A 13,009-nucleotide genomic window follows, 5' to 3' on the forward strand; every position below is an offset into this window, starting at 1 on the left:
CTGCTACAATCCTTCACTTTTTATGGAGCCATGCACACTAGTATTGGAGGCTAGCACGGGAGCAGTGGAGGGGTATGGTTGGAAGAGCACTGGAGACTAGTCTGTCGGGGTGAAGTACAAATCGGCAACTTCTCGAAAACTAAATCAAAGGTTTTTGCAGTACAGTGAAGAAAATGCATTGATTGTCTGCTAAAGGATAGGAAACTCTAGTAACAGTCTAGGAAATTGCACCTTCTGTTTCTTCTATGCTCTGCTGCTGAGGGTTTTTCAATATAAACATGTGTTTGCATTTAATGCCTCTAGCAACCCTAATGCATCTTGTTCAACTAATAGTAGTGAATCGCAGAAGAGTTGTCCCTGGTTAAAGAAGAAGACTCAGAGGGCCTCATTACAACTCAGGCGGTAAGGGGTTTACGGCGCCGTAAACAGCGCCGACCCTTACCGCCTGAGTACGAGGTCCCTTAGCGCCATGGCGGATTTAACACCTGCTTTTAGCAGGTGTTAAAATCCATGGCGTCAAGGGACCATGGAGTTAATTACGCCACCGTAATTTACGGTGGCGTAATTAACGCCTTCCCCACTCCCATTATGCCCTATGGGGCAAAAATGGGAATGGGGAAGGGTAAATGGGGATTGGGGACTTACCGCCCCGCCAAACTCGGAATGGGGCGGTAAGTCCGCCAACCACCATGGCGTAAACATAGTTTACGCCATGGTGGTAAAGTCACGGCCCAGGCGGTAACTTACCGCCTGGGTCGTAATGAGGCCCAGAATCTGTTGTACCTCTGACCATTTCTGCAATTGACTTAAAAGGCAATTATATGTGATTTTCTTCAACAGGGCTCCTGAAGAAACCTCAGAAAGGCTCTTGTTGAATTTTGTCTAGGCGTATCTGGTCATTGCATCTAATGCCATTCCATTTAATGCCATTCCATTGAATTTTTTCCATTTTTTTCCATCTAAAAAATGTGCAAAGAATGCATGTTTGGGGCTGGGGGGGGGGGTAAAGGGTTCATTTTGTTGAGAAGGATTTTAAAGGGTAAAAAACAGGGGTTTGCAGGGGGCCCCCCCCCCCCGCACCTCCAAAAAAGAAAAAAAAATGCATTTGTTGCTAATTTTTTAGATGGAAAAAAAAATGTGATGCAAATGCATTTCGATGCAAGGAATTTGATGCAATTACCATAAACCTGTCTAGGCAGTGGTGAGGAAGGGTGGACTAAACTATAAGCTTAGTTATATGCCTTGTCATTTCACTTCATATGTCAGTGTTACAAGCATGCTTCTGATATGATTTTGCTCCCTACTTGGAACCAAATGATTTTTCAGGGAATAAAAAAGTAATTAGCTTTGAGAGTAGGGATATTGCCTTCTTTTTAAAATGTTATTTCCCATAAAATTCCTCTTGAGATCGGACAGTAATATTATTTGAGTTCCTACCAATGGCACTGCTCTACTCGTCACAGATTCGAAAGAATATCAGTGGAACTTTGAGGGTAGAAACAGGGCGAGGGTCCTATATGTTCATGGTTTCCCGTTTGTGTTGCATTGTGTAAGGCGAGGATTGTGTAAGAAAACAGAAAACTGGAGCATAAACAGGTGGACAAGTAAAAAACTAGAGTTCCTTCAACCATTTAGGAGGAGATAGAAGCAGATGGAGATAAAACAGACAAAGATCAGGGGGGGGAATGATAAGGAGGAGGAGCAGGTGGCCGTTCAGAGGGACAACAAGAGGGAAGGCTTGTTTGGATCCAGAGTCCTGGGTTGACAATTGGCTAGTTGCCTTGGTGGAGGAGTAATAGCCAACAGATCCCTGACAGCCTGCCAAGGGGTTAAGCTTCAAAATCCCAGGGCCCAACGCGATCTTGATGTTGGCACTGGTTCTGCCTAAGAAGAAGTGTAACATTCTGGCAACATCGGTGTAAACTAGGCAAGCAACTTCAAAGGAAAAGAAGGAAGATTGGGGTACTTAAAACCCCAGACACTGGGAGGAACTCATAATCTTCAGAAAGTGCAGTCTAAGGGATAGAGGGAAGGGGTGAGGACCACAATCCTATCTAAGTGTGATTTGGTTATGCTTTGCCGATTTTCTACTAAAAGTGACCTCAGTTAAATCGAATGCCTCATTTTTCTCTTGGTACAATACAAACCCTTAAAACAAAGGACTTGGCTTTGAGGTTTCTGTTTATCCCTCTGCTATGACTGTGGACTGTACAGGTCTTATTTGGCAATTAAGGTATCTGCTGGTGTAATGTTTTCAAGATGGAGGAGATATTCATGTCCCTTCAAACGGTGCCTGGCATGGCATGTATGCGAGTTGGAAAGAGGGAGAGGACCCGGCTCGCATGAGACAATGGAGATCGCTGGTTGGTGTCACTGTTGGAAAGTTGGTCTGGGGTACACTGGGTTCCTGCTTGTTTGTTGGTAGGCAAGTTGTAGGTTATAAGTTCTCATATGACATTGGAGGAGTCTATTGTATGCAGGTCGATGTGTACATTCTGACGTACCAAGGTGGTTGTGTGGTGGGTATAGTTTATATTTGTCAATCAAGGCCTCTAGTGCTTCCATATTGTCTGATGTTCGGCTACACTTCACACTAAAGGATGTAGATCAAGCACTGCTTTGAAGGTGTCCTGGATTTCTGGTATTGTGGGAAGCTATAGGTGCTCTTACCTGCTTCCTGAAGAACTCAACTTTGTGCATCTCTATAGAATTATTCAACAAGATGATTATTTATTATGCGCTAGTGTTTCAAGTGTTTCGATGCTCCAATACATTGTCATACATACACATGTTTTATTATTACCTTTTGGATTTAAGTACTGCAATGCAATAAATGCCATTCAGAGTACTAAACATGCATGTTTTTCCATGTAGGTCAGTCGGATTTCGCATGGTGGAGGACGATCCAGCAACAGAGTAAGACCATCTCCATGTCTTTGGTGTTATTTCTAATATTGCATTGTTCCCTGCTGCTGATGGGCGGTACATCATGCTGTTCATGGGCATGCGCAACCCACACAAGTATACACAAGAGGAAAGCGTTCAGAGGCACCGATAACTGACAGAACTCCCCCTTCACCCCGACCCCAGACCCAGGCTGGGGCCGTCTTTCCCTCTCTAACCTGTACCCCTAGCCTGTAAGTCTCTGCTTCTCCTCTCCCCATATGCTTAGAACTGTAACTTCATGATTAAATCCTCACCATTGTATCCTTCTACGGTATCCCTTTGTTGCTGTTGTTGCTGCACCTGCTGCATCCCAGGTAGGTTTCCGCTGTATAAAACTCAATGCACACATAAATACGTACACACGCGAGTGAATAGTATTCGACCAGAAGCTTCGCTTGCATCTATGACTGTCTGCAGTTCATGCCACGTACAATCCGGCACTCATTTGCCAATTCCCTGTAGCGCAAAAAGAGGTGCAAGATGAGGGATAACATTATTATGACTGGTTTTTCACATTTTTTTGCTCTCTTGGGGATTTTGCCCTTCTTGGCAGGCAGAGTTGGGGCATGGGATAAAAATGACATCTCTCCAGGGGGATATCCAGCATTGCAAGAGTAGAGGGGCGTGCCACAAAAAAAGTCCTGCTACTTTCCCCCCAAATGCAGTGTGCGCAATTCCATACGGTCCAATTCGCCTCCACCTCCAAACCGCCAACCCCTGCCCCAATCTACTTTTTTGTTAAAATTAGTGGCAGATGGCATTTTAACACCTAACAAAAAAATAAAAATGCAGAATCATTGCAGATGCAGGAAACTCATCTGTCCAGGCGCTTTGGGGCAACATACACGCAAACCTCCTAATTTGCATATGGATTGCACCAACAGAAGTGACTTCACTGAAAAGAACATCTCAAGGAGCATCATCAGTCTTTGATACTTGGAAGCCCCATCGAAGTGACAAAAATAAGTTGCCATAAGTAGGCCAAGTGGCAAATAATGGAGACACTCTATGGTCATTAGGCTTTTTTAAAAAAAATAACTGCATGATATTTTAACATAAGCTATGAAGTCAATCACTTGCAAAGCTGCAGATAATACACAGTGTGGTTAAATGATTTGCCCAGGATCACACACTTTGGTTAAATGGTGAAATCGGGATGTGGACAATTTAAGCAACTGAGCACATCTTCCCAGGTTTAGTTGATATACGTATTTATTAAGGTTTTGGTTTGCATTTCATGTGCTTAAATAATACTTTATAGCAATGCCTTGGAAGCAAATCACAGTACATAATAAACTAGCCTTTCATAATAAACTAACTTTACACTATATACAACTTCATAGAAATATGTTGAGCAATACGAGTATGGCTTTAGATCTTTTCTCCCCATCCTGCATGCAAAGCAAAATAGCATCATGCAGAATAATGTAGCCTAACACATCCCCCTTGGGTTTTAAAGACATAGGGCCTCATTACAAGTCTGCCGGTCTGGAATTAAGGGTGCTGGTAGCAACGTACTGGCACCAACTCCGGACCGGCAGACTCCAACTGTGCCTACCCGGGGCCTCTGCACCCGGTACGGTCTGATCTCCTGGGGGCGCAGTGGCTCCAAAAGGCATCGTATTCACAGAAGCACCAGCACCATTGCCTCCGTCTCCCCACTCCCATATTATGGGACTGGGGACTTACGATTTCCACCACCTGAGATCCCGGGACTTGTAATGTCCCCGTGGCACTGGGATCTCAGGCAGCGGAAACAGTGTTACAGGGTTGGCGGCAAACGCCAGTGGCACCGCCGGGTTATCGCCAGCCTCGTCATGAGGCCCATAGTCACTATTTCAAAAAGCATGCAGCATTATGCGCCCTTCTCACTTCTGATCGCTCCCTCCCATTCCCATTTCTAAAGGGAAAAAAGTCCCTGCTAATAGTCCCCCCACCTACCATCACTGCCTAATGGCTCACAATGAAATGCTCTGTTTGATACAGAGCAACGTAAGAGCCCCTCAGCTGCCCAGAGCCTCTTGGGACATTGTCCTGGTAGCGGGACATCTCTCCTGTTCAAAAAAGGGTAAGGTGTCCTGCTGCCCGGAGAATGAGCGTGCTGAGCAGGAATTGCTCAGCACACATTGTCCTGCCAGCGGGACACCTTTCCCTTTGGGCACCATCATTGTGGTGCTGAATGGTAGAGGTGTCCTACTGGCAAATGTCCCGATGAGGCTTGCCCCCGGCTGGGTACCCCACTACATCTCCCCCTGTTTTATACCTGCCGAAAGTAAAGCATTAATGGTAGCATTTGATTTTGATGCTGGAGTTAATGCCTACAATTTCTGTGGAATACGCCTGGTTTTAGCACAGACAGGGGACTGCGCTGCACTTAAGGGCACATGTTGGCAGTCCCCTGTGTGCAATATGTACTATTTTAAAAATGACTCCTGTGTGCATGAGGAGTCCATGAACTACCAGTCTGGAAGTTTGCCAGGCACCCCTGAGTCATATGCATTTCCTCAGTGTTTGTACTTAGTGTGTTTGTGCACCTCTTGTGCTTTCACAGTTCACGGGCAGATGCACTCCTGCACAGGAGAGCATTAATGAGAAGTGTGGTAGGCCACCTAGATATCCGTGAATTATTGAATACTAGTCAGCCACGTTTGCACCATATTTGTGCATTCCTTCAACATGCCTGATACGGGGAAACAGCGACAGATACACACTGTAGTATCCTGTGCTTGCCTACTATGCATGCGTCGTTGTTCTTATTGTGAATCCGCCTGATTGCACAGAGACAGCATGGGTGTAGCAAAGGATTATGGGGCCGCCATACTGGCCTGCACAGATAAGAAAGAAAACATTCCTGAAAAGGCTGTATAGCTTCCCAAGTGCTCCTTTGTTAATGGAATGTGGTGTTGCCCCAATTACCTACCAGCTGGCATGGAAACCGGTCTCCTAGTGGGTCAGGCTCTGGGGGTCACCTAAGCTGACAAAGTACAATGCAGCATATGTAGATTTGTTGAACCACCCTGGTGGACGTTCACTCCAATGGTTGGCCCACGTCAGGCAACAACTTAAACTGGCAGATATGGAAGAAACATGGCGTAATCCTTATAACCTGCCCTGTGGTTTAAAAGGAGGCATTAAGCAGTTTGCTAAACGTGACACCCAATAATGTCTTATTACAACATGCTTGAATTTGAACGTGGGGCTGGTCTATCTATCCTCGAAATCAGTACTAGGTGAAGAGAGATATCTGGATCTGTTAACACCTGCCCGCACGTGTACCCTATTTCTAGAGTTCTAAGGTAATGCCCCCATAGTTACAGACCCGAGCATAGTCAGGGCCTTAAGGAAGGCACTGGGGGGATTATCGTAGGCGGTAATGGGCCGCAGTCGAGGGGCTTATTGCCATTAGCACCAATGGGCCATTAGACCGGTGTACTAAAAGCATTTTTTTCTGTTCCAAAACGTGACAGCGTTTCAGAACAGAAAAAAAATGTTAAAAAATGGATGCTGGCGAAGGGAAAACAGAGTTTGTTTTCCCTTTCCATGACGGCCATTAAAAAGATAGGAAAAAAAGTAAACAAATAAAATGACCGCCATGGGAAGGCAGAAGGGACTACACGTAGTCCCTTCTTACTTTCCATGATGGCCTGTCGCAGATCGGGAGCAGACGCGCTGGGGACTGAAGTGTTCCCAGCGCGTCCGCTCTCGAAATGGAAAAAAAAACAGGTAAGTGTGGGTGGGAGAGCGGTAAGGGAATTTGGGGGAGGCTAGGTGGTGTAGAAGACTTACCTGATACCCTGCCGAGGAGAGATGGTGGCTGCCGGCCGTGAGGAGGCTCAGGGCAGTGCGATTACCATGTGGGCATTCTGAGCCTCCACATTGGCTGGGAGGCCACAACACCTCCCTCGCCGGGTACTCATTCATGAAAATCCACGGTTGTAGTGAATGATGTATATTTTGTTGCCAAATGTATTCACTGTGCCTGGCTTTGTAGGATGTTAGTTCAAGTTTTTTATTTTTTCCTGTAAGTTTCTATTGATGTCATTTTATGAACTGTACATGTTATATTTATACCATTATGAATTGTTACCTTATCTTTCGTATGTAACAGAAGTATTTTACAATGATGTATTTGCATGTGTGTGCTAAGGGCAAATTTGCAGAATAAAGCTTTACTGACTGATAAAAAAGGACTTCTAGTGCTCCTCTCTGGCTCTTAAAGGGAATGCATTGGTTTAGAGGAGGTGCCGGTGTAACGTCACTTTTTGCTATCTGTCAGAAAATCCTATCAGTAGGAAAATCTGACAGGAATTGTAATGTCATTTTTTGCTACCTGTCAGAAAATCCTACCGACAGGAAAAAGTGACATGGTAGGAAAATCTGACAGCCTGACCTGTCATTTTTTCCTAAACGTCAGAAAATCCTACCGACAGCAGGCATTGGGCAACTCACCCAGGGGTAGGAAAAAGTGACGGGGTAGGAAAATCTGACAGCCTGACCTGTCATTTTTTCCTACACGTCAGAAAATCCTACCGACAGCAGGCATTGGGCAACCCACCCAGTGGTAGGAAAAAGTGACGGGGTAGGAAAATCTGACAGCCTGACCTTTCATTTTTTCCTACCCGTCAGAAAATCCTACCAAGAGCAGGCATTGGGCAACTCACCCAGGGGTAGGAAAAAGTGACGGGGTAGGAAAATCTGACAGCCTGACCTGTCATTTTTTCCTACCCGTCAGAAAATCCTACCGACAGCAGGCATTGGGCAACCCACCCAGGGGTAGGAAAAGGTGACGGGGTAGGAAAATCTGACAGCCTGACCTGTCATTTTTTCCTACCCATCAGAAAATCCTACCAAGAGCAGGCATTGGGCAACTCACCCAGGGGTAGGAAAAAGTGACGGGGTAGGAAAATCTGACAGCCTGACCTGTCATTTTTTCCTACCCGTCAGAAACTCCTACCAAGAGCAGGCATTGGGCAACTCACCCAGGGGTAGGAAAAAGTGACGGGTAGGAAAATCTGACAGCCTGACCTGTCATTTTTTCCTACCCATCAGAAAATCCTACCAAGAGCAGGCATTGGGCAACTCACCCAGGGGTAGGAAAAAGTGACGGGGTAGGAAAATCTGACAGCCTGACCTGTCATTTTTTCCTACCCGTCAGAAAATCCTACCAAGAGCAGGCATTGGGCAACCCACCCAGGGGTAGGAAAAGGTGACGGGGTAGGAAAATCTGACAGCCTGACCTGTCATTTTTTCCTACCCGTCAGAAAATCCTACCAAGAGCAGGCATTGGGCAACCCACCCAGGGGTAGGAAAAGGTGACGGGGTAGCAAAATCTGACAGCCTGACCTGTCATTTTTTCCTACCCGTCAGAAAATCCTACCGACAGCAGGCATTGGGCAACCCACCCAGGGGTAGGAAAATGTGACGGGGTAGGAAAATCTGACATTCTGACCTGTCATTTTTTCCTACCAGTCAGAAAATCCTACCGACAGCCGGCATTGGGCAACCCACCCAGGGGTAGGAAAAAGTGACGGGGTAGGAAAATCTGACAGCCTGACCTGTCATTTTTTCCTACCCGTCAGAAAATCCTACCGACAGCAGGCATTGGGCAACCCACCCAGGGGTAGGAAAAAGCAACGGGTAGGAAAATCTGACAGCCTGACCTGTCATTTTTTCCTACCCGTCAGAAAATCCTACCAAGAGCAGGCATTGGGCAACTCACCCAGGGGTAGGAAAAAGTGACGGGGTAGGAAAATCTGACAGCCTGACCTGTCATTTTTTCCTACCCGTCAGAAAATCCTACCGACAGCAGGCATTGGGCAACCCACCCAGGGGTAGGAAAAGGTGACGGGGTAGGAAAATCTGACAGCCTGACCTGTCATTTTTTCCTACCCATCAGAAAATCCTACCAAGAGCAGGCATTGGGCAACTCACCCAGGGATAGGAAAAAGTGACGGGGTAGGAAAATCTGACAGCCTGACCTGTCATTTTTTCCTACCCGTCAGAAAATCCTACCAAGAGCAGGCATTGGGCAACTCACCCAGGGGTAGGAAAAAGTGACGGGTAGGAAAATCTGACAGCCTGACCTGTCATTTTTTCCTACCCATCAGAAAATCCTACCAAGAGCAGGCATTGGGCAACTCACCCAGGGGTAGGAAAAAGTGACGGGGTAGGAAAATCTGACAGCCTGACCTGTCATTTTTTCCTACCCGTCAGAAAATCCTACCAAGAGCAGGCATTGGGCAACCCACCCAGGGGTAGGAAAAGGTGACGGGGTAGGAAAATCTGACAGCCTGACCTGTCATTTTTTCCTACCCATCAGAAAATCCTACCAAGAGCAGGCATTGGGCAACTCACCCGGGGGTAGGAAAAAGTGACGGGGTAGGAAAATCTGACAGCCTGACCTGTCATTTTTTCCTACCCATCAGAAAATCCTACCAAGAGCAGGCCTTGGGCAACCCACCCAGTGGTAGGAAAAGGTGACGGGGTAGGAAAATCTGACAGCCTGACCTGTCATTGTTTCCTACCCGTCAGAAAATCCTACCGACAGCAGGCATTGGGCAACCCACCCAGGGGTAGGAAAATGTGACGGGGTAGGAAAATCTGACATTCTGACCTGTCATTTTTTCCTACCAGTCAGAAAATCCTACCGACAGCAGGCATTGGGCAACCCACCCAGGGGTAGGAAAAAGTGACGGGGTAGGAAAATCTGACTGCCTGACCTGTCATTTTTTCCTACCTGTCAGAAAATCCTACCGACAGCAGGCATTGGGCAACCCACCCAGGGGTAGGAAAAAGTGACGGGGTAGGAAAATCTGACAGCCTGCCTGTCATTTTTTCCTACCCGTCAGAAAATCCTACCGAGAGCAGGCATTGGGCAACCCACCCAGGGGTAGGAAAAAGTGACGGGGTAGGAAAATCTGTCAGCCTGACCTATCATTTTTCCTACCCGTCAGAAAATCCTACCGAGAGCAGGCATTGGGCAACCCACCCAGGGGTAGGAAAAAGCAACGGGTAGGAAAATCTGACAGTCTGACCTGTCATTTTTTCCTACCCGTCAGAAAATCCTACCGAGAGCAGGCATTGGGCAACCCACCCAGGGGTAGGAAAAAGTGACGGGGTAGGAAAATCTGACAGCCTGACCTGTCATTTTTTCCTACCCGTCGGAAAATCCTACCGAGAGCAGGCATTGGGCAACCCACCCAGGGGTAGGAAAAAGTAACGGGGTAGGAAAATCTGACAGCCTGACCTGTCATTTTTTCCTACCCGTCAGAAAATCCTACCGAGAGCAGGCATTGGGCAACCCACCCAGGGGTAGGAAAAAGTGACGGGGTAGGAAAATCTGACAGCATGTTCTGTCAATTTTTGCTTCCCATCATAAAATCCTACCAATAGCACATTTTGACCATGTAGAAGGAAAGTGTGGGTACATTTCAATGGGTAGACACATTTGACAGGCTGTGCAGGGGTAGGAAAATATGATCGCATGTAATGTAATTTTTTTCTACCTGTCGGAAAATCCTACCGATAACACATTTTGACATCACATAGGTTAGAAATCCTTGTAGCTGGTTGGTGCGGCCCTATACATAGGTGGCCTGGTCCACTGGGGATGCTAGGCCATTGGTCCCAGCTTCACCTGCTCCTCTTCTTCCACATTGGATTCTTCTTCATATGCCATGAAGCGCAAAGCTCATAATTGGTAATTACTATAAGAATTCACTAGATCTCCTATTTGTGGCCTAATGCGCACCTGGTACTGCAGACATGAGAGCAGAGGCTACTTTTGAGGTCACGATAACTCCAAACTTGTGCTTGATCCCAGACCGTCAGCGCTGTTCCAGTTCTTCCCACCCTGAGCTTAAATTTGTTACTTTCCTTGCAGCACAACTCACAGGGACAGGGATCCTTGTGATGGATTAGGGGTTGACCGGTACACTGGGGTCTTGGGATAGGGCATCTGGGCAATATAACTTAGGGTTTGGACTGGTGAAGGTCAGAGGCTTGTACCCTCTTTCAGGTGGGATAACTTCTCACAGGGAGCTCTCTGCCCCCATTTGGAATTGCATGGTGCATTTGTTCTGGCATACAAGTGCTAATAATATGAAACACTGAGAGGTTTATGAATCTCTGCAGGTTTGGTCTTTCTCGCTGCTGCCTAAGCTACACCCAAATGCAATGAAAAGTTGTCTTGTAGCCCTGAAGGCTTTTGTACGGTTGAAGTAATACTTTAAGGCCCTCTTGACGTCTAAAGAATGTAATGCTGATTATTCACAGTATGTAAATCTATGAAAGATCCAATGCTGGAGAAAATCTAAAAAAGCAGAGATGAGACAATTTGATAGTGTAGTAAAATATGACAGCAAAGGTCATCATTTTTTCCTACCCATCAGAGACCACTATTTATAGGAAAATGGGGGACAAGTGAGGAGGGGAAAGCACAACTGTGACAAGTGACAGCTTTGCCTGTGGGATTAAGCTTGCAGTCAACAGGTAAGTATGTGCTCTGAAATGGGCGAGTGCTAAATAAAGAAAAGGGGAAAGAGGGGCAGGGGTGGCAAGGGAGGGAGGGGAGTTACGATGTTAAGCGAGGGACGGGGTTGGTCAGCGGTTCTGTCTCTGTGCAGCATTATGCTTGTAGACTTCTATGGATCAGCTGCTGTGAATAAGTCGTGGGAGAGGAGAAACAGGCTGCCGTTAACACTATCACTGTGCACGGACTACAGAGCGAAGATGCCGGTGACTGGAACCTCGTACTGGGGTTCTGACACAAGCCTCCCCGCTCTGATGCCCGTGCTCACAGCTATGCGCTGTCAGGAAACTGGATGAGGAGGTAAAGAATGTCTTCACTGGCACAGCCAGGACGCTACTGCAGAGCAGTATCCGGTCACTGTGATGTCATGTAGACAGAGCACCTGTAATCAACTCTTGCTATATAAAGCACGATGCAGGTGTTTGTCTCCATCACAGCCCTTGTGTTTGGTGCTTTTGTCTGGGTACAGTGTTTGGGGCTTTGGGGAGGGCTTTTCAGGTGTGATTTTTCAGGTTCAGGCGACGGTGGGGGAGAGGGTTACCTGGAGCAGGGTACGGGTTACATATTTCCTAAAGCTTCTTGCGGAGGGCCAGTTGTGGGTTCTCTGCACCTCTGCTGAAACACCGCCTGGGGACTGGATGGGACCCCAGCGCCAAGTGCTACTAGCTATGAAACAGCTGGGTAGAAGTGCTGCTTTCCTCCCATGCATGCGTCAGACCCTTGATGTAAAGTCCTGCCCCGCCTACCCCACTGAAAGAATTGCACTAATGCTGAAACCAACGTTACAACTGACAGCACGCTACACATCCCATCTCGCAAAATCTGGACAATTTTCAAGACATCCACTATGGAAGACCTCACTGCCATCCTTGCATCCCTCAAGGCCACATTGTATGCATGTGCCTCCCTCCTCAAGAGAGGATCCCAAGAATGCCCCTCCTCACCCCCAGAAACATGACAGAACGACGAGCCAGGACGCAGCCACCCATCCTATTATGGACGAAATCCAAGTGCACCATTTGCTGACACGTACACGGAAAAATATCCCCTAAATTAACCATACAGACCCAATCCAGTGCACATTCTTACAGGTATAGGGAGACAACGGAGAGTGAGGATGGAAATACCCTAATAGACAGTCTCGATTAAGCACCAAGAAACCATGATGCTGATGTCATTAGTGACACCACGACATAGCAGCATTAGTCATGAAGCATACCCACACTCCTGCACTGCATCACACAAACACACATTTGCATACACGAAGAACAAGCATACACAGCTCTATAGCTAGAGGACGGATACATACATACTGTCAAAGCTTTTATTATTTTTCTCATTAGACAAATGCAGGAACGCAGAAACGCAAGGCAAGAAGAGATCCTGAGCAAGCTTGCAGATGCTTAAAGCAATTAACCCTATGGGACTACAGGAGTATATACAGAGCCTGGTAGAACCATGTGTGACTAACCTATAGGTTACCTAGCATAACACGGGCATGTAGAAATCATATTATAAGTCTAAGTAAAATTA

The 13,009-nt window shown here is 46.8% G+C and overlaps 1 protein-coding gene across 8 annotated transcripts in view; it reads left to right on the forward strand.

The window, feature by feature from the left end:
• The window catches only part of LOC138565957 (uncharacterized), a 1,066,445-nt gene that overhangs the window by 517,045 nt on the left and 536,391 nt on the right, over nt 1-13,009 (forward strand). For all 8 annotated transcript variants that reach the window (XR_011301733.1, XR_011301735.1, XR_011301734.1 and 5 more), the window contains exon 7: nt 2,875-2,916. Coding sequence is in view for 4 of the 8 variants with exons in the window: in XM_069643053.1 (XP_069499154.1) it covers nt 2,875-2,916 (42 nt within the window). In the remaining 4 variants the exon portion in view is untranslated. The remainder of the gene's footprint in view (nt 1-2,874; nt 2,917-13,009) is intronic.

This window comes from Ambystoma mexicanum, chromosome 2p, assembly GCF_040938575.1.
Source record: "Ambystoma mexicanum isolate Mex_15411 chromosome 2p, UKY_AmexF1_1, whole genome shotgun sequence".
NCBI classification, from domain to species: domain Eukaryota; kingdom Metazoa; phylum Chordata; class Amphibia; order Caudata; family Ambystomatidae; genus Ambystoma; species Ambystoma mexicanum.